The 25,410-nt window shown below is 39.4% G+C and overlaps 2 protein-coding genes across 3 annotated transcripts; both read right to left on the bottom strand.

Annotated features, from left to right (window-relative positions):
• Positions 1–6,190: 6,190 nt before the first annotated feature.
• Positions 6,191–12,257, bottom strand: lsm4 (LSM4 homolog, U6 small nuclear RNA and mRNA degradation associated). 2 transcript variants are annotated; one of them, XM_056266485.1, is made up of 6 exons: positions 12,120–12,257; positions 10,538–10,579; positions 8,841–8,939; positions 8,505–8,706; positions 6,977–7,057; positions 6,191–6,718 (listed from the first exon to the last, which is right to left on the bottom strand). In XM_056266485.1, exons 1-6 carry the CDS (start codon positions 12,120–12,122, stop codon positions 6,714–6,716), a joined length of 432 nt encoding a protein of 143 aa, XP_056122460.1. In that variant the 5' UTR covers positions 12,123–12,257; the 3' UTR covers positions 6,191–6,713. The 2 variants fall into 2 exon arrangements, with proteins under 2 accessions (XP_056122460.1, XP_056122459.1); XM_056266484.1 differs by lacking the exon at positions 6,191–6,718 and having other exon boundaries at positions 6,963–7,057.
• Positions 12,258–12,902: 645 nt separating this feature from the next.
• Positions 12,903–25,397, bottom strand: ddx49 (DEAD (Asp-Glu-Ala-Asp) box polypeptide 49). Its single transcript, XM_056266476.1, has 13 exons — positions 25,130–25,397; positions 24,236–24,359; positions 23,753–23,838; positions 22,712–22,833; positions 22,420–22,607; positions 16,735–16,875; positions 16,224–16,299; positions 16,063–16,139; positions 15,859–15,956; positions 13,804–13,878; positions 13,564–13,652; positions 13,412–13,483; positions 12,903–13,153 (listed from the first exon to the last, which is right to left on the bottom strand). The coding sequence occupies exons 1-13, from the start codon at positions 25,242–25,244 to the stop codon at positions 13,007–13,009; spliced, it is 1,410 nt and encodes a 469-aa protein (XP_056122451.1). The 5' UTR covers positions 25,245–25,397; the 3' UTR covers positions 12,903–13,006.
• Positions 25,398–25,410: the final 13 nt, after the last annotated feature.

Genomic DNA, 25,410 nt, shown 5'->3' with positions numbered 1-25,410 from the left:
GTTTGGTACTGTCCTTGATGCGCTGAATGCGGTTTGCCACAAAAACATGGAATCTTCTTGCATCGTTGTTGACGTATCCAAGGACGACCTTGGAGTCAGTCCAGAAGAATTCCTGAACCTCTGCTATATCCAACTCCTTTCTGAGCAGATCACTTGCACGCACAGCAACAACAGCTGCTGACAGCTCAAGTCTTGGAACGGTTGTGACTTTCGTAGGAGCCACTCTGGCTTTACCCATCACCAAAGCACAGTGAGTTTGTCCTGATGTCCCGATCACTCTCAGGTAGCTGCACTCTCCATATCCCGTGATACTAGCATCAGAGAAGTGATGGAGCTCATATTTCCGGTCTTCTGGAAAACTAGCTGGAAGGTAACATCTGTCTATCTTGAGATCATCTAAATTCTGTAGGTCCAGGAGCCAGGATTCCCATTGTGGTCGAAGATCATCTGTCAGTGGTTCATCCCATCCGACCTTGTCCCGGCACATATGCTGAAGCATTTGCTTTCCGACTAGAACGAACGGTGCTACAAAACCAAGAGGGTCATAGACAGACGCAACGGTCGATAACACTCCTCTTCTAGAGAACGGTTGTTCACTCACCACTATTCTGAATCTGAACTGATCTGAGGTAATGCACCAGTTAACCCCTAGGGCTCTCTCCATTTGGTACTCTCCCAAGGCTAGGTCGTGATGTATTGCTGTTTGAGCACACTCTTCTTTGGGAATTGATTCTAGCACCTCCTGGCTGTTAGAAACAAATTTGTGGATGCGTAGCTTGCCATCGCTACAAAGCTGTCTTGCTTCACTGATTAGCTGTTTCGCTGCTTCTTCTGTTGACACACTGGTCAGCCCATCATCCACATAAAAGTTTCGTTCAATGAAGCGGATGGATGCTTCACTGAAGCGACCTTGTCCTTGTGCAGCAATGTGTTTGAGGCCGTAGTTCGCACAGCCGGGTGACGAGGCTGCACCAAACAAGTGCACTTTCATCCGAAAGACAGATGGTTCGAAGTGGTAGTCCCCATTCTCCCACCAGAGAAACCTTAGATAGTCTTGGTCTTCTGCTCTTACGTGAAATTGATGGAACATGCGTTCTATGTCGCACATTATTGCTACTGGACCCTTGCGGAATCGACAGAGAAACCTACCAACGTATTGGTCAGCTCTGGCCCAGTAAGCAGATGATCGTTCAATGACACGCCTTGAAACTTTGCTGAGCAGTCGAACACAACGCGTATCTTGCCTGGTTTTTGTGGGTGATACACCCCGTGATGAGGGATGTACCAAGCAGGGCTCTTGTTGATTTCCTCTTCAGGAACTTTCTCAGCATCTCCACGCGTCATTGTTTCTTTCATGAAGATTAAGTAGTCCTTGTGGTACTGTTTGTCTTTCTCAAATCTCCTCCTCAAACACTTAAGGCGATGAACAGCACATTTCCTGTTGTCTGGTAGACTCGGTCTGTATTCTTTAAATGGCAAAGGCATTTCACAGTGACCGTCAGGCTTAATCTTGATTCCTTCCTCCATTATTGAAATGAAGCGAAGATCTTCTTGTGAGAAGTGAGAATCCTCCACGCTTCTTTCATTAAAGTCTGACTCCAACATCTTCATAACATTTGGCGGAGTGACTAACTCCTTGACTTGTGTTCGACATATGTATCGGACTTCACTTGTCAGATTGGCAGACGACTGAAAGCATGGCATTACTTGTCTGACAATAGTTCTGTGGCTGCTTCCAATTGCATCTCCGTAGTCGACACAGGAACTTCCAGAGCCAACAATACTCCAGCCGAGGTCTGTTTTTTGAGCAAAAGGCTCCTCATCTCTGCCTGACACAACTTCTCTGGGTAACAGAGCTTGAGAACAATTGTAACCTATAAGCAGACCAACGTCACAGTCAATTAAAGGAGCAATCTCTTCTGCAAGATGCTCTAGATGAGGCCATGCTCTTGCTGTCTTGGGTGGGGGAATGTGACTTACATTGACAGGAATAAAGTCTCTTGAATAGGTTACCGGAAGAGTGATTTTCTTCGCTGAATAAAAACCTCTGATCTGCAACCCAGTTACCTTCTGACTTGGAATGATTGTACTTCTAGATGACAACGTTGAGAGTTTTAGTTGCACTGGCTCCTTCTGTGTGTCCAGAGCGTCTGCCTTTTCTTTCAGGATAAAGGTGGTGTCACTTTGGTTATCCAGTAAAGCATATACGAGAACTTCATGCTCTGGGCTACTTGTTGTTGACAACCACACTGGAATAATGGTGGACGTGTATGTTCCATTCATGTTTTGCACCACACGGTTAGAGGTGGCTTCCTTAGAAGCTCCATTTGACTGCTTAGAATCCGTCCTTTCCTTTGACCTCTCTTTGGCTTGGTTCCAACACTCCTTTCTCTCGTCATCTCTGTGATCTTTCTTTCCATCATCCTTGACCCGGTCTTCATGCAAACAGGTTGGGTGCTTCCTTTTACATGTGTCACAGACACTCCTCCTTTCACAGTTCTTAGAACGGTGTCCTGTCTTCAAGCATCCAAAACACAGTCCTTTAGTTTGCACAAACTTGACCTTTTCTGAGATTGACTTTTCTTTGAATTTTCGACATGTTTGAATGCCATGGTGCAACTTCTCACAAAAGAGACATGGTTTAGGGTCTGGGTTTTCTTCTGAGCTGCTTGCCAGAACCTTTGCACCAACATTTCGAGGCTTTTGTGTCTTAACCTTTTCACTATCACCAGACTTCAAAGCATGAAGAGATGTCACAGGGTTGCATGCGATCTTGGCTTCTCTTGCAACAAACTGAACAAATTCGCTAAAGCTTGGAAAATCATGTGTTGATTCTTCAACCGCAAGGACCTTTCTGTTCCATCTGGCAATTAGCCAATCAGGAAGCTTGTTGAGCATTCTTTGGTTTTCACCGCAGTCATTTAGGACTGCAAGACTCTTTATCTGCAACATTGCTGCTTCACAGCTTCATAGAAAATCTGAGAATTCTCTTAGTTCAATGCTGTCCTTGGGTCCTATTTTTGGCCATGAAGTTATCTTATCCCTGAAGGCCTTGGCAATCACAAAGGGGCTTCCATACCTTTCTTCCATGATGTCCAATGCTGAATAGTAGGCTGCATCCGTGCCCAGCAGGAAGTAACCTTCAATAGCTTTCCTTGCAGGTCCTCCAACATACTTGCGGAGGTAGTAGACCTTCTCATTCACTGGAATATTCTTCCTACCGATCAATGTCTCTATACTCAACTATACCATGTTTTGGATCACTATGCGCTATGACATTCTCCGATGCTACGATGCTGATGTAACATCAATAAACGTCTGAACCAACCGAACCTCAGAACAATAGTTCCGCTATATAAGCCTACATAAACAAATCCGCTTGTACATATATTTCAAAATAAAAGATTAATATAAATATATTATGATATATTTAAACGTGGTTACTTATTAAATTAAAACTATAATTTTATGGAACTTAAATTATGCAACTGTCTCTGCTGGCAGCTACAACAACCATGTTATGAGAATATTGAACTCTATGTAGGCTAGTTTCCCGTAGCTCTTTACATGAAAAAGCCACTTCATAATTTACACCTAAAAATGAGAAACTGGACCTTTTCTCACCTGTTCTAAGTGTTCATTTGTGTTTTATTTGTTCCAGGTGTAAGACTCCAGAAGTGTCTGATCAGCTGTGTGTCCAGCGGACTGAATCGACTGGTCTCTCCATCATCCGCTTTAGCCTCTTGCATCTTGGCTTGAAGAAGCAACATTAGCATCTGATGCTATTGCTTTCAGAAGGATGTGAAAATAAATCATTGTACTTTTGTAAATAATTTGAGAGTTGATTAGTTCCTCAGAACAGCCACAGAGGTTCCTGTCAGAGCTTCAAAGAGATCTACTCTCAAGTCACTGCTCCTGCATCTCTCACTGCTCCTGCATCTCTCACTGCTCCTGCATCTCTCACTGCACCTGCACCTCTCACTGCATCTCTCACTGCTCCTGCACCTCTCACTGCCCCTGCACCTCTCACTGCCCCTGCACCTCTCACTGCTCCTGCACCTCTCACTGCATCTCTCACTGCTCCTGCACCTCTCACTGCATCTCTCACTGCACCTCTCACTGCTCCTGCATCTCTCACTACTCCTGCACCTCTCACTGCATCTCTCACTGCTCCTGCATCTCTCACTGCACCTCTCACTGCTCCTGCATCTCTCACTGCTCCTGCACCTCTCACTGCATCTCTCACTGCTCCTGCATCTCTCACTGCATCTCTCACTGCTCCTGCATCTCTCACTGCTCCTGCATCTCTCACTGCTCCTGCACCTCTCACTGCTCCTGCATCTCTCACTGCTCCTGCATCTCTCACTGCATCTCTCACTGCTCCTGCATCTCTCACTGCTCCTGCATCTCTCACTGCTCCTGCATCTCTCGCTGCTCCTGCACCTCTCGCTGCTCCTGCATCTCTCACTGCTCCTGCATCTCTCACTGCTCCTGCACCTCTCGCTGCTCCTGCATCTCTCACTGCATCTCTCACTGCATCTCTCACTGCTCCTGCATCTCTCACTGCTCCTGCATCTCTCACTGCTCCTGCACCTCTCACTGCTCCTGCACCTCTCACTGCTCCTGCACCTCACTGCTCCTGCATCTCTCACTGCATCTCTCACTGCACCTCTCACTGCTCCTGCATCTCTCACTGCTCCTGCACCTCTCACTGCTCCTGCACCTCTCACTGCTCCTGCACCTCTCACTGCTCCTGCATCTCTCACTGCTCCTGCACCTCTCACTGCTCCTGCACCTCTCACTGCTCCTGCACCTCTCACTGCTCCTGCATCTCTCACTGCTCCTGCATCTCTCACTGCTCCTGCATCTCTCACTGCTCCTGCATCTCTCACTGCTCCTGCACCTCTCACTGCTCCTGCACCTCACTGCTCCTGCATCTCTCACTGCATCTCTCACTGCACCTCTCACTGCTCCTGCATCTCTCACTGCTCCTGCATCTCTCACTGCTCCTGCACCTCTCACTGCTCCTGCATCTCTCACTGCTCCTGCATCTCTCACTGCTCCTGCATCTCTCACTGCTCCTGCACCTCTCACTGCTCCTGCATCTCTCACTGCTCCTGCATCTCTCACTGCACCTGCACCTCTCACTGCTCCTGCATCTCTCACTGCTCCTGCACATCTCACTTCACCTGCACCTCTCACTGCATCTCTCACTGCTCCTGCATCTCTCACTGCTCCTGCATCTCTCACTGCTCCTGCATCTCTCACTGCACCTGCACATCTCACTGCATCTCTAACTGGGCCTGATCTTCTCCCTGGGCCCCTTGCTCTTACTCTTCCTTGTCCAGACATTACAGTGTTTGTCTTTTTCTGTTTCCAAAAAACATCACTCTTCAAAGTCCTCCTTTTACTGTATAAGTGTCAATGTAATAGAAAAAAAAAACCCTGCCACTGAGTCTAAGCCAGACTGGAATCAGCTGTGGTTGGCCCAATTTACCCAACATAAATAAGCTGTGGGTCAATTATTCAATTGTTTGTTTATTATCAGCTGAGATATATTGTTTTTGAACTGATATCATTGCAGGAGCAGAGGTTTTTATACTGTATCTAAGGTTTGGAATATTGTTTTTGCAATTGTGGGATGGTGTGTGTTAACATTTGTAAATAGTATAAAAACAATCCATAATTTTGTTGGGAGGTATAACTTGTCTGTTAAGAAAATGTAAGCATTGAGGAAATGTGTTCACTGACTGCATATTGTGTGAAAATGACATGAAATGTGTGAAAGGTATGGCCACAAAAGACCGATGCTGTGCTAATTGTGTTTAGAGTTTTGAAAATGTGACAACTGGTTGGACAAACGCTTGTTAGCGACTGAAAAAAACTGTAATGTCATAACCGCAAGGAGCAGTGTCATTTTTATGCTTTGGTCTAAAATATTGCTTGTGTAAAGTCAAGCTTGCGAGTCATGGCAATATCTGATTAGTGAGCCATATTGTATCCGAGTCAGATTTTTACAAGTATTCATTCAAAAATGAAGTGATTCACATATCGGTCTGAACAGTTCAATATCAAATGTGAAAATCATCTTTAAAAATCCTTATCTTTTAAATCACAAGTGAATGGAAATGTCATAGGAATTCATTATTCAAAAAGTGTGGTAACTGGTAACCCTAAAAAAAAAAATCCATTCTGCTATCTCAGTTTAATGACAAAGAGACAACTCTTGGCAAGACAATTTCATGTTGACTTCCCAAAAATAATGTAGTGTCTTTACCAATCTAGAGATCTCCAAAACTAAGGCAAAGAAATATTAAAGACTATTTTTGGAAAGCCAACATGAAAATGGCTTGCCAAGAGTTTTTTAGCAGTTACCTAAGATTTAACTGTGTTTAATGCATGCAACTTGTTTCCATTTGTTTAGATGTAATGGAGTGCTGACACACATATTAACAGCAATTGCAATATTTAACAAAAATTGTTTATTCACAAGTGCACAAGTCAAGTTACACCATGGTTGTTTTTAAAAAATCAAAAAACAAACAAACTTAAGCGCAAATGTGAAAACATGCACCAAAATGTGAGTGAACAGAAAATAAAAACAATTTGAAGAAAATGGAAAAGCATCTTTACATCAGCTTGCCCAAATTAAAGTCTTCAGAGATCCAGGATGTCCATTTCAAAATAAACTCACTTCTTTTTCCGGTTGATGATCAAACTGAGAAAGTAGATGACAAAATGTATCAGATATTGGGTAAAAATTCACATGACATTAAAGGCTTTTACATTAAACTTGTTACACAAAAAGTTGCTGAACAGTTTGATGCACGAACTGAGGCTTGTAAATGAGCCTCTAAAGAAAATGATGATGTATGAACTTATGTTCAGAGACCTGAAGAGGTGCTTGTGACTAAAAGGAGTAAAACTCACACCAGCACACAAGGGAAGGATCTGTTATAAAATTAGTTTTTGACACCTTGTGGTTTACCAGGCTTTTTGTCTTGTTGCTGTCCACGACCAGTTCCCGGCATGCCTCTACCACGGCCACCAAAAATACCTTAAAAGACAACAAAAAGTGTCAGTCAATTGTGTATTAGAGATGCACAGTTGACATCACCCGAATCCATATTATCTAAGAAAAAATTATTATCATCCACCCGCCACCTAACTTACCTATGAATTTCTCTGATTTAGATATCTGCACCCGATCGTCACATTACAAATATTCTAATTCTCAGTGTGTTAAGTGTGATATGGTATGATATTACACTTAAGTAGGCTGCTTTTAAATGAACATTTATTAAAAGTAAAAGTTCTTCTTTGGCAAAATTGCATTTCCTTAATAACCTGAAAACACAGGCTTTACTCCCTTCAAACTAGAGATTTTAATTTACACAAATCCCCATGACCGATCGTCATTCAATTGTAGGGTCGTCTACAATCCGTTGCATCAGAATGGTAATGTGTTTTAGCCTATGTATCGCTCTCTACAACGTCAGACACATAGCGGTAATTAATATGATTAGCCTTTTGCTTGACGTTATCAAACAGCTAATAATGTGTTGCTAATGTTACACAAACCATGTTCCCGTTCGTCATCTCAGAGTCAGGAAGCTGCCTTCTAAAAATCCTTGAAAAGCTTTGAACGTCAGTGGAGAAAGTCATACAGTTCATCATAACATCGTCATATACATCATATACGTGATTCACCTGCTATATTACTAAATGTACCCGATTTGTCATATCAACAGAAAAATGGCTTCTCTTGAGACTCCCCTGCCTCGTAACAAGATATGCTAAAGCCCGCTCGGACTTTAATGGGATCGGTTACCATTGTATTTGTGACGTCAGAAACACCAGCGGTTTCAAACTGCATTTTTGAGTCTTTGGTTCACTGTAGTTTTAAGGAGAAAATACTCAGCAATGGTGTTGACTTGTGAATTTGCTCATGGTTTGTTTTAAAGCACAATAAAAACACCACATAGACATATAAACAACATTAAAAACTTGATTTGTACCACAGGGGCTCTTTAAAACTGCAAGTTGCATTTAACTGCAGTATATGCAAATGCAACTCAAAACGCCAGCTTCCTCACTCGAATGAAAAGGTTATTAGTCTTAATAAAAGGCTAATAGTATTGTGAAATGAATCGATGTAAATATGATCATTTGATAAAATGAGGCGAGCGCACCGTAGTTACATTTGAAAGTAAAATAGTGACACACGTTTGTAGCATTTTACAGTGAAATGAGATTTTGACTTTATTAAAATAAACACATTATGATTCATCTCATCCACCCGCAATAAATTGGAATGTTATTTTTTCATTACTTGGCCCACCGACCCACTGATTATCAGCAGTGTATGCAGATATTACCGTGATCCGTGCATCACTAGTGTGTATGCATTTCACAAATTATGACCGCAACATTTAAGTTAACCCAACATTTTTGACAATTTTGTCACACTATTCCTTTAACAAGGGCTTTGAATTGTGTCTTACCTCGGCCGGTTCCACCACCTCTTCCAGGTCCACCTCCTCTCCCTTTTCCCTGTGGCTTGTTCTGCTGCATACCTCCCCGGCCACGTCCCTTTGATTGTACTTCCTCTTTCACCATATCTATGATCTCATCAGGGATTCGCAAGTATTTGATGGTGCTTCCTCTGATGTAGCATTCCGGCATCCTCCAAAATTTATCTCCATCCTGCAAATCAAAATCAGCAGGCAGAAAAAACCTTTACATTTCAGCACACACACAAACGCCATAATCGCTCAATCAAATTTGCAATCAATAATATTCAAAGAACCCCTCATCTCGAGGAATGAGGATTTAATTACCCTTGAAGTGCAAATAACTTCTCTCAAGTTGATGTTCATCCAGTTGTCACAGCTGACCAGATGGCCATTGTACGTCTCACCATTCTTTAACTCCACCAGCTAAAAACAAAAGCAGACTAAATTAAGAAACAGGTAAACTTTTTAATTGCCATTTCTTTGTATTGGTTATGTTAGTTGGGTTTAACTTCCCTTATAAAACAGCATAAAACTGAATGCCCCCTTTTCAGGGGTTCTTTTACTCATTTTCACCATAGGCATTTAAAAAAGATTCAATTAATTGTTTTAAGCCTTTAAAGGTGCTCTATGTAACTTTTCTACTAAAATGAATCCTTTTTTTATTGCCTGTGTGTGAAGGGGTTGTAATCACACATTAAAATGATCCACTTGTCGAGTTTTGCAAATACCTCTGAAGGCCAGTATTCCTATTTCTATGTGAAGTCTCCGGGTCGGATTTACAGCGAAATCCAACGGATGTGACGTGCAAGCGCGCTCCCGAGCCTCTCTCCTTATATACAGTAGACGGTCAGGGAGTTACGTCCGGTTAAAGGCGCACGGTTTTCGGCTTATATCTCGGTCAATCTTTGATCAATATTCCCAAGACTCTAATCGTTCGTAGTGCTGGACGGGGCCTTTCGAACGAGCCCACCCCCGAGGTCCAACTCGCCCGGCTGCCCGAGTTATAGCCGTTCGAAATCGGGGGTCCCAGCGAACGGGGATCCGGTAGGGGGCATCCCCGAGGCCCGCCACTCTAGCGTTCGGGCAAGGGTTCCCCTGGGACCTCCTCCCCCGAATTTGAGCTCTCTGGGTCTTTGCGTTCCAGAGATACGAGCGATTTTCTTCTGAGATCGTGACGTCACCGGCGTCCGCAATTTTGCAGCGCGCCCGATGGTTTTCTGCTAATATCTCCGCGAAAACACCACCAAAAACTATGGAACTTATATGGTTCTTTTCAGCTCGACTAGATGGTCCCAACGAGCTCGGTGCTCGCCGAATCCGTCTAGTATTCGCCGAGATATTTGCGTAATAGACGGTATTGTCTATGAGTTCGAGCACGAGCGCTCTTGTAAAATTTGGTTGCAATCTGAAACATCACCACTAGAAGCCGCTAAAAGTCACAGAGCACCTTTAACTAAACCAACCAGAATCACCAGAAAACTTCGATTTGAAGAAGAAAAAAATGGTACAACACAAAACTATTGACAATATATTTGGTTATTCTAAAATATTCAGATATATCAGTTGATTAAGAGTGATGGGAGGCCTTACATCATTTTCAATGCTTTATGGATGTGGATGGCCAATGCAGTGCTAGAATTTCCATTCCTATGGTAACAGTGACTTTTCTGATTGATTGGTGGCTGGCTTTTCATAATTTTGGGTAGTATAGTTTTTCACAGTGAATTCAGCAAGTACTCTTTTTTTATCTTGTTAAAATTACATTTATAGTTTATGACTTTATACTGAAGTTAAATACTTATAAGTACATAATCTTGAAAGTTGTCTGGAATGTACTATATAATTTTGATAATAAAATAAAGACATTTCTCTATGAAGAAAAGTACATGTACTATGGTATTGCTACTGTACTCCATTCCAAAAACAGCAAAGACCATGGCATGTTACTCAGGACATGGCTATGATAAAGTTGCACAAAACTGTGCACACAGCGCACATAATGTGAGTTGCCTCATACTCACCATCGGGTGGTTCTGTGCCGTCTTCAGTAAAGATAACGGGAGCTAGGAGAGAAGACATCAACCAGTAATTTGGGTTAAATGTTTTACTGGTGTCAATTCCAAAATCTACTGAAAACCCTTATGAAAATTAACCATGGTTTTACCACAAAAAAAGGTTATTAAACCATGGTAACTGCCTGGGTCAATGATATTACGTGCATATTTTTGTGTCCAAATGCATTATTTCCTTTTGAACATACATCACTTTATTGTTTATTCTATATGCCTATTTAGTTTGAAATTATTTTTAGTACATTTAAATAATAGATGTTGTTCATGTTTTGTTATCTTTAACCCCCAGAATGTTAGCTGGTGCAACTTTCTGAACAAATGAACAGACTAATAAATAATTTAAAATGGTGTCTTAACAACAAATTTAAAACTATATACAGTACTATGACATCATTTTAGGTTTGAAACCTTTCATATAAACATTTTATAAATATCAGTAGTTTTAAAGCTGTTGAGATAGCCTAATTGAAAAACTTTTGTCTAGAAATTAGTATATTCTCAAATGTCAGGGTGGCACATCTGCTGCAAACATGGCTCTTTTGTTATGAATTAATAAGGTAATAACAGTAAACATGATGATGCATCATCCAGAGGACCCCGACTGATCTTTGAGGCAGAGTGAAAAGGTTTGTGGATCTCTCTCAAATACTACTAATTTCAAGTATGGACATTCTATGGTATGGTACACTTTCCATGTCATGTGGTACAACTACAGTATAGGCCTATATTCACACAAATATTTAGTTGAACCGCCTAACATAAAAACAGTCACAAATTTAATTTAAACACTTTGAAATGTTATTTAACAACTGAAACTTGTAAAACACATCGTTCATGACTCAAAAATATGCATTGCATCAGTTAAAAAAAAAAAAAAAAAAAAAAAAAGCTTCTTGTCAAAGGCCCAACCACAAATTAACCATGGTTTTGCTACACTAATCATAATTTAACCATGGTATTTGCAGTAAAACTGTGGTCAAACAAATAGTAATCAATCCACCAAAAAAATAAAATAATGTTACTACACTTTACTATAACAAAACCATGGTCAATTTTCGTAAGGGAGTGAACATCATTCATGACACCATTCATCTTTTTAAATATTTCTTAGTAATGGGAGTAAGTTACATAGTGTAAACTAAATGTGTTATATTGCTTCTCTTTAGCTGACATTGAATTGTATTCTGTCGGCATTGGCCTTTGAAAACGCATATTCTGTTCACTACTAAAGCGCATCGCGTGTCTGTAGCACTGGTCTATAATATATAGATTATATAGATAATAGATTATTATCTATAATACATAGATCAGTGGGGTCTGTAGTGGTTTGTAACGGATATTATTTTTTAAAGCAATAAGTAAATTATTATTTAAAACCCGGTTCTACGTCTACCGCAAAGATAAAAGGTGTTCGTCTATATACGACGCTGCATTAGGGCGCGCTCGAGAATGCAGATCAGTAACTTCTCTACTAAACACAGGAACTGAGCTTCAGTTTGACTAGTCTGTACGTTTATAGACGTTCGCTTACCATGTCAGCTGAACGACTGATCAGCCCTTATAATCTCTAGTAAGGTTTAATCAGCTGAGGTCTTAAATCACGAATGTTTGTTGTGAATCTTCTTTGCAGCACAAGGTGGTCTGCGAAGTGCGAACCATTTACTGTTGTACTTCCAGGTGAAAGCGGAAGTTGTCAAGATAAAAGTCCACCAATTTATTATCACTGCAGTTTCAGCATTGTGATATTTACTGCAATAATAGTAAACATTTACGGTACACGTGGCCGGTTTCACAGACTAGGTTTAAACCAAGTCCCAGACTAAAATGAAAACAACTGAAAACAACTTACACAGATACATTTTAATATATGCCAGTGCCATTGTTTTGTCTCAAGATGCACACTAGAAATGTTATAAGGTGTTAGTTGTAATCAGTAGTAGCATTTTATTATTATTATTATTATATGTTTGTGATTGGTTGAAACTATTTGTTATTGATGTTTGTCAAAATAAAACTTTTGGTAAATCATATTGCTTGTTTTCCCCATTCCACCTAGCCTATAGAAAACCTTGGAGTTTTAGTACCCTCATAGCAACAAAAAACTAAATCTGGTTCAGGGGTGGGGGGTATATTATGATGGCTATATATTATCAGGGACCCCCAAGTTCCCAGAAAATGGGGTGAAATAATCCCCCCCCCCCCAAAATAAAAATGAATGCGGTAAAATGTCCTAATTTAACTAAATTTAATCTAATCTAAGCCCCGACTGAAACCCGGCTACCATGTGTTTATTAATTTAAGAACACACTCAACATAGTTCATAAAATGCAGTTTATTTTGAAATATTGATCAAAGATATTTTATACATTCGTTTATGCTATATACACACCCATGTAAATGTACAATATCAAGAACACTTTAAGAGTCTACTTCTGTCGTTTTTGCATTGTTTTTTTTCTTTTCCTTTTTGTTCTGGAGGCTTTCTTGATTTTTTCCTTTCAGTTTCTTCTTGTTTCTGTTGATCTTATCTAGTTCATTTCTCCTTTTTTCTTCCAAATCTGGATCCTGTGATTGATACAAAAGGGACAAATTCGTAATACATGGTTAATTCGTAAGCGTTTATTTATGCATTATATTTACTTAATATCTGAAGAATGTGAGAGAAAAAAAAAACAAGCACCACAAAGTCATTCTGCAAGTTCTTTAAAATCCTGTCATCAAATCTAGACAAAAAGGCAACTTCTATATATTTTTTTGATAATCTATAATCTTTTCTGATAGTGTAATATGTTTAAAGCATGCATTTAGAATAAAAAAGTTTACTTTTCCCTCCAGAATCATCTGTTTCCTTTTGTTTATCTTCTTTTTCTCATCAAAATCAGTGGACTCCAGTCTCTATAACATAAATAACAATTATAAGATTATGGTTGCATGTGTTATATAAAATGTATATTGAAAAAAAAATCTTCTCTCACAATTTCACACTGTCGTCTTGTTACGTTGACTTGGGTGAGGATCTTCAACACCTCTTTCTCTTCAACAGGATACTCCTTCAGTTTCACCTCTAAACAGTAACCATAAACATACTCTTACAGCAAGTAATTTCATAGAAAGTCCATTACTTGCATTTACAATGCTTTTATCACAATAGAATATTTAGATTCTAGAGTAAAGTTCTCTCTAAATGAGAAAATCTGTTTTAGTTGTGAACTTACGGGTCTGTTCCTCAATAGCACTGACGAGGTGGATGTCATACTGTGTGACTAGAGTGATTGACACACCATTTCGGCCTGGACAACAGGAAGAGGACGTTATAAAACAGATGGTCCAATTCTGAATTTGTATTTGTTACAGCAATCCAATTAGATGTAGTCCTGCTGCTTCAAAATATGCTGTTTACATTGTTGTTTTTGCACTGGTTCAGCATTGTATCCAATCACATACATTTATTTTAATAACCAGGCAGCCCTAAAGTGAAACGAGTGTACAGCGACCATAGCAGATGTTATGTCACGTCAGAGATGATATATTTTAGCACAGTGGCTTTTCAACTGGTGGGTCACACTCACAACCCAAAAATGGGCCGCAGGTCTTTTGAACAAATTCATCTGTCACTTGGTATGGCTAAGACTAACACAACATCTGACCCAGTGTTTGTAAAATCCCAGTTTTCCATGCATATATAAAATTGTCGCTTTTTGTCATGTCATGTTCATAATTTAATTTAGTGGTTGGAAGTTCACAGTAAATGTTAGAACACAGGGGTTGGATAATGAAACACTATTTTAGTATGGTGGGGCCATACTGTGCTATTGATGCTGTAGACAATACAGCATCAATTTGTCCTGGGAATGACAGATACAAGTCCTTCACAGTGGCCAGAGTGATTTTGAGCCACAAGTCTCTATATGATGCTGACTTGCTCCTCCAAAATACCCCAAAGTAGCTGGCTTCAACTTCACTTTCATGTTCATCAAACCATTCTGTCACAACAAAATTTAAATACAGGTACTGCGTTAGATTAAACTGGGAAGGGTCACAGCACTTGCATATTGTATATGCAATATCCAATTCATCTTTGCATAAAAGCGTCTGCTAAATGAATAAATGTAATGTAAGACTGGCTGTGTATTGGTGCATTATCATGCTGATACACGGAACCCCCTTCAGGGTACAATGTTTGAACCATTAGTTTGCACATGGTCCTACAGAATGGTTCGGTAGTCCTGGGCAGTGACGCACATCAAGCACAGTATGGAATGCCATGATATTGAAGCCCAAACCATCAGTGGTCCAACCCCGTGCTTCAATCTGGACTCATCAGAGAACAATACATGTTTCACATGGTCCACAGCCCAGGATTTGCACTGTTGGCACCAATGAAACTGACATTTGGCACTGGCACGAGTCTGTGGAGCTCCCGACCAAAGGTTTTGGTGGAAAGAGGAGAGTTGAGGTGTGCATTTAATTCTGCAGCAAGTTGGGCAGCTTTTATGTTTTTTTTTGTTGGATAAAATCCAGGTTGGTACTTGAACATCCCTTTCAGACAGCTTTCTCTTGCGTCGACAGTTACTTCTGTTGGATGTGGTTCATCCTGCGTGGTGGTATGCCGACATTATCCTGAATACCAAAGCTATCGATACACCTCAAAGACTTGCTGTCCTGGTCACAGATGAATTTGTCATCTTTTGTACTGTGATATGTCTCCCATTATGTTGTGTGTATTGCAATATTTTATGTACAGCTGTGCTATTGCTCTGCTAACACTCTGCTCTTACAGCATATATAGGCGCAAAACCTCCAATAATATATTGGCCAGTGTTTCAGTTCCATTGTCCAACCCCTGTATTTCATGTGTAATTTTAAAGGTAACTTTTGCTACTTCGTATGATTCTTTTATAGAAAATGTTTAATTATACTGTATATTATAAGGCTGTTAGAATATTTAAAATGACTGATTTTAGTCTTTAATGTTTTATAGGTTTAATACATATTACAGAAACATAGTATAGAATTTGAATATTAGACCTAACATTAAAATAATCTGCTTATTGGTATAAGCCAGAGAAGAATAACAATGTCTAATTTGCAAGATAACAAAACTTTAACTGTGGGTTGACATTTAGTTATGTTACACTGGACACTGGTGCTGAGATTGAGGAGAGAACCCCTGATATGATTGTAAAGCGCTTTGGGTGTACAGTAGTACATATGAAAGCGCTATATAAATGCCTCATTCATTCATTATGTTAATAGAGCTCTAAACTCACCAGCTCGAGCGGTTCGTCCCACTCTGTGGATGTAGATTTTTGGCAAACCTGGTGTGTTGTGATTAATAACAACTTGCACTGTAGGAATATCTAAACCCCTTCAGATAAGAACAGAACAAAAACAAAAAAACATGAGAAAGTGGAGTAAATTAGAAAATGGCAAAGAGGAATGGTGAGGTGTGTTGAGAAATGTTTGCTCTGTACCTGGCAGCCACATCTGTGGCAATAAGAATTTTAAAGACGTTGGACTTGAACTTTGCAAGGTTGGCAAAACGCTGTCTCTGAAAGGGGAAGAAAATAAAAGCCATTAGTAGACATTAGGCACTGAGTGAGAATCAATTTTAACTTCATAACGTGTCACTTACCTGCTTCATCATTGAGTGCAGAGAGATGGTTGGGAAATTGAATTCACGCAGCATCATTGTGAGTATTTGGCAGTTCCTGGAATATTTACACCACAATATCACAACAATAGCAACATTATCAAATTATCACTATTATTGGTTTCAAATAGATTTGTACATTTTCCTTTTAAAATGTGAGTGGTGTTTGCCTGTGCAAACTTGCTAACATAATGCTAAGGAAATCTGGGCAATTTGGGTGTTCAGTTGGTTTACCAGTTCAAAAGAGCCCCTTAGATATGACTCAGTTTCTTCCTTTAATGCAAGTCTATGGGATTTGTCCACCAAGTAAAATGTTAAGTCCGATTGCTTAGAAAAGCTCCTCAACAAGATGTCCATTTTGAGGTAGCATTCATGCCCACTGTACAAGCAGTCTGGTTATGATGTAAAGTTGAATACTTATAGTAGGGATTTGCCTTACCAAGCACCACTGATAAACCCTGTAAATGACTTTTTTCGGCAAATGAAAACTTACTTGCATGTGTTAGTGAATATTATGATAGACCAATCATCATGTTCATCCTGGAACTTTTGGATGAGATTGACCAAGTACGCATCTTTGACTTTCTCAGGAGTGAGGATGAATCTCTGATCCAGTTCTTCTACAGTCCGCACACTGTGAGAGAGAGCCATACATCATAAACATAATATTAGGCCTTTGTCAGAACAGCTTTAATGCCTATGATAACACTCTTCCACCAAAATAGTGTTGGTGAACATCTCTGAATTAGGGTATGACTTCAGAACCAAATGACGACGTAACTGCCTACATTACAACATAACCTGGCCACAAAGAAAGTCTCGCTCCTATTTGAGAAAATACTTTAACATCCTAAGTAATTTAATCCAGTGTCTTTCCATGAGTTAGAAATTCATATATATATATATATATACACACACACACACAATGCTGGTCAGAATTATTTGGCCCCTTGGTAAATATGATCAAAGATGGCTGTAAAAAATAAATCTGCATTGTTAATCATTTTGATATTTTATAAAAAAAAAAGGGGGGAAATCACATTATGAAATAAACGTTTTTCTCCAAAACACATTGGGGACAATTATTTGCCCCCTTTTATTAAACAGTTTTTGCAACCACCTTTTTCCAAGATAACAGCTCTGAGTCTCTGTTGTATACCCATATAAACCCATATACGGCACTGTATATATATATCAAAATATTTATATTTCAAATAAACACTGTTTTCTATTCATCAAAGAATTCTGAAAAGAAAATTTATGACAGTTCCCTTAAAAATTTTAAGCAGCACAACTGTGTTGTGTTTATGAGTGAATTGTGTTGTGGACTCCTAGGCCCTGTTTACACCTGGTATTAAGGTGCATTTTGGTCGATCGGATCATAAGTAGATGATACTAAATACAATGTGAGAAATGGGGTTTTGAGCTTGTCCACTTTCGACGACTGCCTAGAGGTAGTCAAAAACGTATTTGACCGGATTGCTTTCATAGTGTAGACACTCATGTGATCGAATGTGTTCAAACAGCCAGAAAAGACCGTCTACTCTCCGCCTACTGACCTAATGCTTAAACATTATGGGAAGCGCACTAGCCAGGCTGGATTTAAACTTTGTCTGCTGGAGAACCAAAGTTTGGTTTGAAGACGAAAAATGTCCCAAGCACAATGTTCTCTCACCATTCCTGATTTCTAACACACACTCTTGTAGTGTTGGTCTTGCGGCTGTCAGAGCAGAAACGAAAGCTGCTGCTTTCCGTATGTTTTTCCTTCGTCTGCTGGCAAAGTAAATTGGGGGGCAAGCTTATTTTGTCCATAGATTAGCCGACCACAGACCCTCTCCTCTAAGAAATCAGGACAGAAGTGGTTAAAAGTGGACAAAAGAGACGGATTAAAACACCAGGTGTAAACGGGTATGTCTCCCTCGTCTACTTGTGATCTGATCGAACAAAACACATCTTACCAGGTGATAGCAGGGCCCTATTTTGAAAGAGGAAGTCAGAACTGTTGATGTTGTTCCTGAAGTGATGTACTGATGTAACGTGTGTAAGAACGGAAGTGACAATGAGTAAACAATATGGATGAAGTTTGCTCCTCCTGGCTCACGCGTTTCGTTGGACAATAACTTCTGACAGACACCACAAACTGTTTTCAACACTGATAATAATTCAAAATGTTTCTTGAGCATATTAGAATGATTTCTGAAGGATCATGTAACACTGAAGACTGGAGTAATAATGGTGAAAATTCAGCTTTGCCATCAGGTGAAAAAAATACAATTTATTCCTTTATATAAATATATATTTTTTAAACAGATGGGGACAGTGAAGTGACTGCAGTAACATTGTGGGACAACAAACATAGGAATGGATGTCTGTTAACAAAATGTGCAATTCATTACATTACAGTGAGTACTTGGAAGTGTTTAATAGGAAGAAATATAGTTGTACTTGCTCAGGTCTGACATCCTTATTAATTATTATGAATTGTCAAGTAGCCAGCATTAGTCAAAGATGATTATGAAGATACTTAATATGCATTTGATCTGCAAGTAAGAAAAAGTTTTATTTTACTACCGAAACTTGTCATACACTGATCACTACTACTACTGATAATTATTGACAATTCAAGTGTGCAAACAAGTGAAAAAACAAACAAATCCACCATATAGTATATAAAAATGAAGAAAAACTAAATGCGTGTTGACAAATATAAACATACACTATAAAAACAGACATGACACTATGCAAATATATTAGTTCTATATAATTTGAAACTGCTACGGCAGCAGGGAAGATGCATGAGCATTAATTTGCGTTTTTTAAATGTTATGTTTTAACTAAAACCTACCCTGTTCAGACAGTAATACACACAAATGTGGACATGTCCACATTCAAGCATTTCATACAATGGGCTTACACAGCTCGTCCTTTTACAGCAGATTTAATTCAGGAACATCATCAGTCACACGTGCACTCAAGCTCAGAGGATCTCCCGTTCTCGGCTCATTTTGAATCGGACTTGTGAACCCAGCGAATTGTTAACTGGAGACTCGCTCTGACCAGATCATTTGAGTCAAGCCCCTTTCACACAGAGCGTTGATACCAGAAAATTGCCATAGAATTCCTTGAGTGCCTTCTGTGTGAATGCATACACGTCCAGGGATTGATCCCGGAACGTGCCCTGTGTGAACAAAAGGCAGGACCAATGCCGTAAGGGGTGTGTCGTAGTGATGTGTCGTTGAAATTACGTTGTTTTTGTGCGACTCTTTGACCGGGGGTTTAAAATCAACGTTCACATTGCACATTAACAAAGAAAAAAGTTTGTGTTCGTCAAAGAACAAAGGAAGAACCATGAAGCAGAGACCAGTGAGCTCCTCACCATCAATGCTGAAGTGGAGATCGTTCGCCAGCTTAGTGGAACGTTTTGACCCATACATTACACATACCTGCCAACTTTTGAGTTTTGCTCGGCGTGAGATTTGTTTAAGGGGGGGGGGGGGGGGGGTAGAGACGAGTGAGATTTGTTGACGGGGGGGGGGGGGGGGGGGGGGGGGTGGTAGAGACGAGTGAGATTTGTTGACAGGGGGGGGGCGGTCTCGCTCGCGCAAGGTCTCTCGCTCGCTCTTTTGAGCACAATCTCTGTCTCGCATGCACGCTCGCTCTAGATAACGGGAGATTTTTAACGAATTTGCGGTATAACTAGTCGATCACGAGTGGCTCAACAGGTAGATATATAGATAAACTCATCTTCCAGGCATTTGACCGCCCGGGTTGACACTTCAGCGTGAGAAATCGGGAGTGTGGCGTGTGAGCGTGTGAAACCAATCAAATGCGGGTGTCTCACGGCCAATGCGTGAGAGTTGGCAGCTATGCACACGTCACATCCTGATGCCACATGTCTTTACAGGATTTGTGTGAACGCATGCACAGATTCCAGAAAATCAATGTATTGTCCCTCTACACTCCGTATTCAAGGACACAACTCTCAGGATGTAAACAGATAACTTTTTATTCTTCTTCTTCCTCTATCATCACCCCACCTTCAACCTCTCCAGTGCCCCACTGTGGCCATAACCTGCCATTACAATCACTGGCAGTGTGAATGAACCAATATCAAATGATCCTGGGAAAAATCCCAGGACACATTATCAGTGTATTTTCTGGAATCTCCGGCCAGTGAGTTGTTGACTCGAGAACAGATGGAATCGGATTTAGTTCCGTCCAATTCACAAATGAATCGTTCAGGGATTCATTTAACAGGCTAGTTGATGAAAAAAATCAACAATGAGCAATTAAATACATTTTAAGATGATTTTAGGCTAAATGGGTAAAAAATAAAAATATATTATCACTAATATTCACTAATATTATCACTAATATATAAAGTCACTAATATTATTATTTAATGGTTTGTTACTTTTGACCAATAGGTGGCACAGTTACGATATTGATGTGATGTGGTCAGAGTGAGGTGACAATGACACATACAAAATTTGGTGTCAATATGTCAAGGCATTGCAGAGATAAAGCCTGAATAGTAATTTTTGCAACATGCCTCATCGTTGCTGCTGCGGTATACGAAAACAGTTTCTTCTATCGATACAAAATCCATAACATTTTGTCGGCACGGTCTGGAGATGATACGATTCGATTTTGGTGAAAATCGGACAAACGGTATAGGAGAAGTTTGAAAAAGTAGATTTAAAAAAAATAATAAAGATGGCTGACAGGAAGTTTGGCTGAATATGTCAGAATTGGTATCTATGTTTTTGGCATAACTCAATGAATCTATTAAGACCAGTGTCATTACAATAGGTATATTTATTCAAAAGTTATTAGCATTTTGGGAAATTGTTATAACTTTTTTACCACAAGGTGGCGCTACCGCAAAACTTTTGGAGTATCTTCAAGGCATGGTGCTACTGACTCGTATGACTGATGACTCGTGTATTGAAGTCAATGGAAATATTATATTTTTCTATTATAGCGACAACAAGAGGCACAATCCCACTTTTTTGTGTGTGTCCTCAGAGTGAGCCAGTACATAGGTGTGTCAAATTTGGTGAAAATATCTAATTTTGTTTTGGAGTTAAAGACATTTATATGTATAAACACATTAAAAAAATGACCCATACGTGACTTTGTTTGTATATTCTTGCCACTTACTATTAATATTTTGACATTTGGGCATTAGCATATTGCCAAAGACCTATGTTTCCGAACTTCCTAAGGTGTTTTCATCTCGATCGGTCTAACGGTTTCAAAGATATTGGCAAATGTTTTTTAAGCGCTAAATCACAACTCTACAAAAACCGTAAGGAAAAACCTAGCATGTTTGATATCATTGGACTCGGCAAGGATTCAGGAATCTAAGGAGAAGATCTAACGAGATCATTTTTAACATTTTTGGACAAACCTTTCTGAATACGATAAAGCGTTGCGGAGATACAGCCTTACGTCTGTTTTCGCAAGAGCTACGTAAAATTAGTTTGCGCGGTATTTGAGAATGGTTTGACGAATCGACATGAATTCCATAACTTTTTGTCGGCATGGTCTGAAGATGATCTGGTTAAATTTTTGTGAAAATCGGAGTAACGGCCTAGGAGGAGTTAGAAAAGGTAGGTTTTTCGGAGAATTCAAAATGGCGGACAGATTTTCATGACGGAAAAATGACGTCATATGGTGCAATCAAATCGCCTTGAGCCGATTTCAAGACGTGAATTTCAATTTTTTTTCAGTTTTGTTTCTAGCGCTTATGGTTCAAAAGTTATTAGCATAAAAATGAGTGAAACTTTAGACAGTTGGTGGCGCTAGACCACACAGTTCCAACCACACAACTTTGCGATGCTGTTTGCGAATGTTTGTTAGAACTATGTTTTCAGGAAACAGCAACTCGTTGAACTATGCTGATAACGACAGAACTTGCGACCATAGTTGGCTAACGATGCTTTTGGGAAACGCACCCTAGGGCAGCAATATTAATAGGTGTGTTCAACTTGAAGTGGCGCTGCACAGACATCAAAGAACCGCGAGAGCAATTCGAAAACATACAGAGCCGTCTGCTCTCTAATCGCTCTCAAGGTACTTTGATGATCGGTCTGCAGAGCTTCAAGCTGAACACACCTATTTTCTCCTTTACATCTCAAAACATTCTCCTGACACACTTTTGAGCATGACTTACTCTGATTTGTGCTCCCAGAAGAAGGGCCTGTTCATGGCGATGCTCTGCAGCTGCTGTAGCGTGTCTGTGAGTGTGGCACTGAACAGCAGCGTCTGGCGTTTTGCGGGCACAGCACTGAGAATGACCTCTAGATCTTTAGTGAAATCAGTGCAGCCCTGCTCTAAAAGACGGTCAGCTTCATCCAGGATCTGCAGAGAAACACACAACGATTCAATGAAAACTTCTTAAAAACAAACTAGCTTAAGAATTTAGGTAGATAAAACAACCATTTGAAAATACTTCAAAATCTTACTAGAAATTGGATTCTGTTCAGGTTAACTGTGTCAGAGCTTCGGATGTGATCAGCAAGTCGTCCCGGAGTGGCAACAACAACATGCGGCTTTTTCGACAACTCCAAACCCTGAGTGACCATGTCTAATGGAAGAAAAAAATAAAATAAAGTTTGTCTCTTAAAGTGCCCCTAATATTCTTCTTCGGATATTACCTTCCATGCAGTGTGTAATATAGTGGTTTGTGAATGTAAAAGGTCTGCAAAGTTTCAAAGATCAAAGTGCACAATAAATGAGTAAAGATTTATTGTCTCCCAAAGGAAAGAACCGAATTTGAACTGCCTGAAGCGAGTCGTCATTAATTCTAACCCATGTAGGTTTGTAACAAATTTGCATAATGCCAGCCTATGGCCTTCCAACAACATCTACTTTGACTCGCCCTCAAACTCTGTAAGTGTGGCCAGGAAGAGTTTGTTTCATGTAGTCGACATGTTGAAAAGACGCTATAATCTGTGCTGAGAAAACAAATCCACTGCATGCACTTCCATAGCATGAGGACTCGGGCTCGAATTGATGCGGTAAAACCAACGCCATCGTTACTGTTCATATCACTGTGTACTGTATCAAGTGCTGAGGAAGCCTCTGGAGATGAAATTCAGATACGGTAATGGGCGTTTCGCTTATAGCATGAGTTGTAAGTAGTAGACCAATCAAAACAGACTGGGCCATCTAACCAATCAGAGTAGAGTAGGCTCTCAGAAAGGACAGGTTTAGAGAGACTGAATCCTTCATCAAACAGTTTCAGTCATAAAGTAGTGATACACTGCAATGTATATTATTATTAGAGTTAATTAAAGGTTGTTGTTTTTTACCCTGGATGCATGTAAACCTATTGTCGGAGACCTCCTAAACAAAATTCGGAACCTTTAAAATAGCATAATAAGAACACTAATACATATGCATTCTATAAATGACAGTTTTCTATAAACATTAAGCACTGTTTTTGCTTTGTGAATAAATGAGCCCTAAAGGATGACAAAGTAGAGCTCTGCATATTATCTTACCCATTCCTCCCACAATGATACAGTCCTTTAAGCCTAGGGGCTTCCCTAATGCTCTGAACTGTTCTGCAATCTGGTAAGCAAGCTCTCTGGACAGAAAACAGACAAAAATTAAAACATGTTAACTAATAAATTTGTATAGATTTTAAAGTGATTTCTCTTTAGTTAATGAACTATGAACTAACATGAATGATCAAGGTATAATAAATATATTAATATTTTTTATATTTAATAACATTTTCATGGTTCAGTACTGTTTTTCAATTTTTGTAATAAAGTTCAGCACTATTTTATGTGTTATGTTTGTTTTAATTCAGTATCCATGTTAAAAACTATCGGTTGATTAATCGGTTATCGGCCAAACTTTTCATTATTGGAAAAATTCACTATCGGTTGACCTCTATTTGAAATATCTTTATGTAAATAAATAAAGATTTGAATGTTCTGGCAAAAAAAAAAAAAAAATCATAAAGTATAAAAGTTAACCTGGTGGGTGTTAACACCAAGCAGAAAACACCATAAGGGTCCTCAGATAACTTCTGCACCACTGGAAGAACAAATGCTGCCGTTTTTCCACTTCCAGTTTTTGCACAGCCCATGCAATCCCGACCTATGTGAAAGACAGAATTCAGATTAAGCAAATTAAAAAATAAAGAACAACTCGGTTTTGTTCAATATGACCCCCGATGACAGCCAAAATCACAATCACACTTTATTATTAACACACTTAATTCCACCAGTGACATTAGTTTTGAGTTTAAAGAGTGTAAACTATAAATGAAAGGCCAGATTGTCTCAATTACTTGAAAGATTTTTTTTTTTTTAAATGTGTAGTTGTCCATAAAAGCAAGAACGTAAATCCCGTCATGATACAGATGCAACAGATATATTGGGCACATATACATGATATCCAAATGCTTATTATTATTATATCATATTATTCATTAATGAGATTACTCGTAAACATGATCACATGTCATTCTGTTCACAAAAGTTAACAACAGTCAAATAACACAAAACAACAACAAAAAAGGTTTGTATAAATGTAATAATAGAAATATAAAGGCATAACTTACTAAACATAATTATTAGTATAGTCTAATAATTATAGTTATTATTGTGCCAAAAGCAAACATATACATTTCCCCCTCCAAAATACTTTCTAGTAAAATTATTAAGACAATATTAAACCAAGAATAAATACTTTTAAGTTTTTTGTTGTTATTGTTGTCTAGAAATGACACCGTTTGATTGTGCCATCCATGAATACATGTGCTTGCGAATTAATAGTTCTATTTGATCTATGTAAAGCCTATGAACGCGATCTGTCCATTTTCATTGGTGTTTACAGTTTTTAAAAAAGCAGATATATATCTGTACCCTCCAATATGGCAGGAATGCATTTCTCCTGTACAGGGGTCGGTCGGCTGATGCCCATCTGCTTACACTGCTGAATCAACCACTCACACAGCCCGAGAGACTCAAACGTGGCCATTTTACACAGGGTTATTTAAAAACGAAATGTCCAAAACATAAACTAATCTGTATAAATGTTGATTTGAGCGCATTTAAATATCCTCTACAAGTTGATAACAAGCTTCCTCGTGCGACTCTGTGACGGACGCGTGAATTGGACGTCATATGATGTCGCGTTGAAAAGG

Source organism: Rhinichthys klamathensis, unplaced genomic scaffold (assembly GCF_029890125.1).
Source record: "Rhinichthys klamathensis goyatoka isolate OS25496 unplaced genomic scaffold, OSU_Roscu_1.1 h1tg000249l_1, whole genome shotgun sequence".
In the NCBI taxonomy this organism is placed as follows: domain Eukaryota; kingdom Metazoa; phylum Chordata; class Actinopteri; order Cypriniformes; family Leuciscidae; genus Rhinichthys; species Rhinichthys klamathensis.
Note: the sequence above shows the minus strand (reverse complement) of the source record. Positions and strands in the feature narration are given on the sequence as shown.

Excerpts from the sequence above, each read along its gene's own strand:
- ddx49 (XM_056266476.1), bottom strand. The coding sequence starts at position 25,244 with ATGGCCACGTTTGAGTCTCTCGGGCTGTGTGAGTGGTTGATTCAGCAG. Across the intron at positions 22,608-22,711 it reads TGAACAGAATCCAATTTCTA|ATCCTGGATGAAGCTGACCG; the intron begins GTAAGATTTTGA and ends GTTTCTCTGCAG. Across the intron at positions 13,879-15,858 it reads GGGACGAACCGCTCGAGCTG|GCCGAAATGGTGTGTCAATC; the intron begins GTGAGTTTAGAG and ends CCTGTTGTCCAG.
- lsm4 (XM_056266484.1), bottom strand. Across the intron at positions 8,940-10,537 it reads CGGCACAGAACCACCCGATG|CTGGTGGAGTTAAAGAATGG; the intron begins GTGAGTATGAGG and ends TTTTGTTTTTAG. Across the intron at positions 7,058-8,504 it reads AGGTGGTGGAACCGGCCGAG|GTATTTTTGGTGGCCGTGGT; the intron begins GTAAGACACAAT and ends TTGTCTTTTAAG.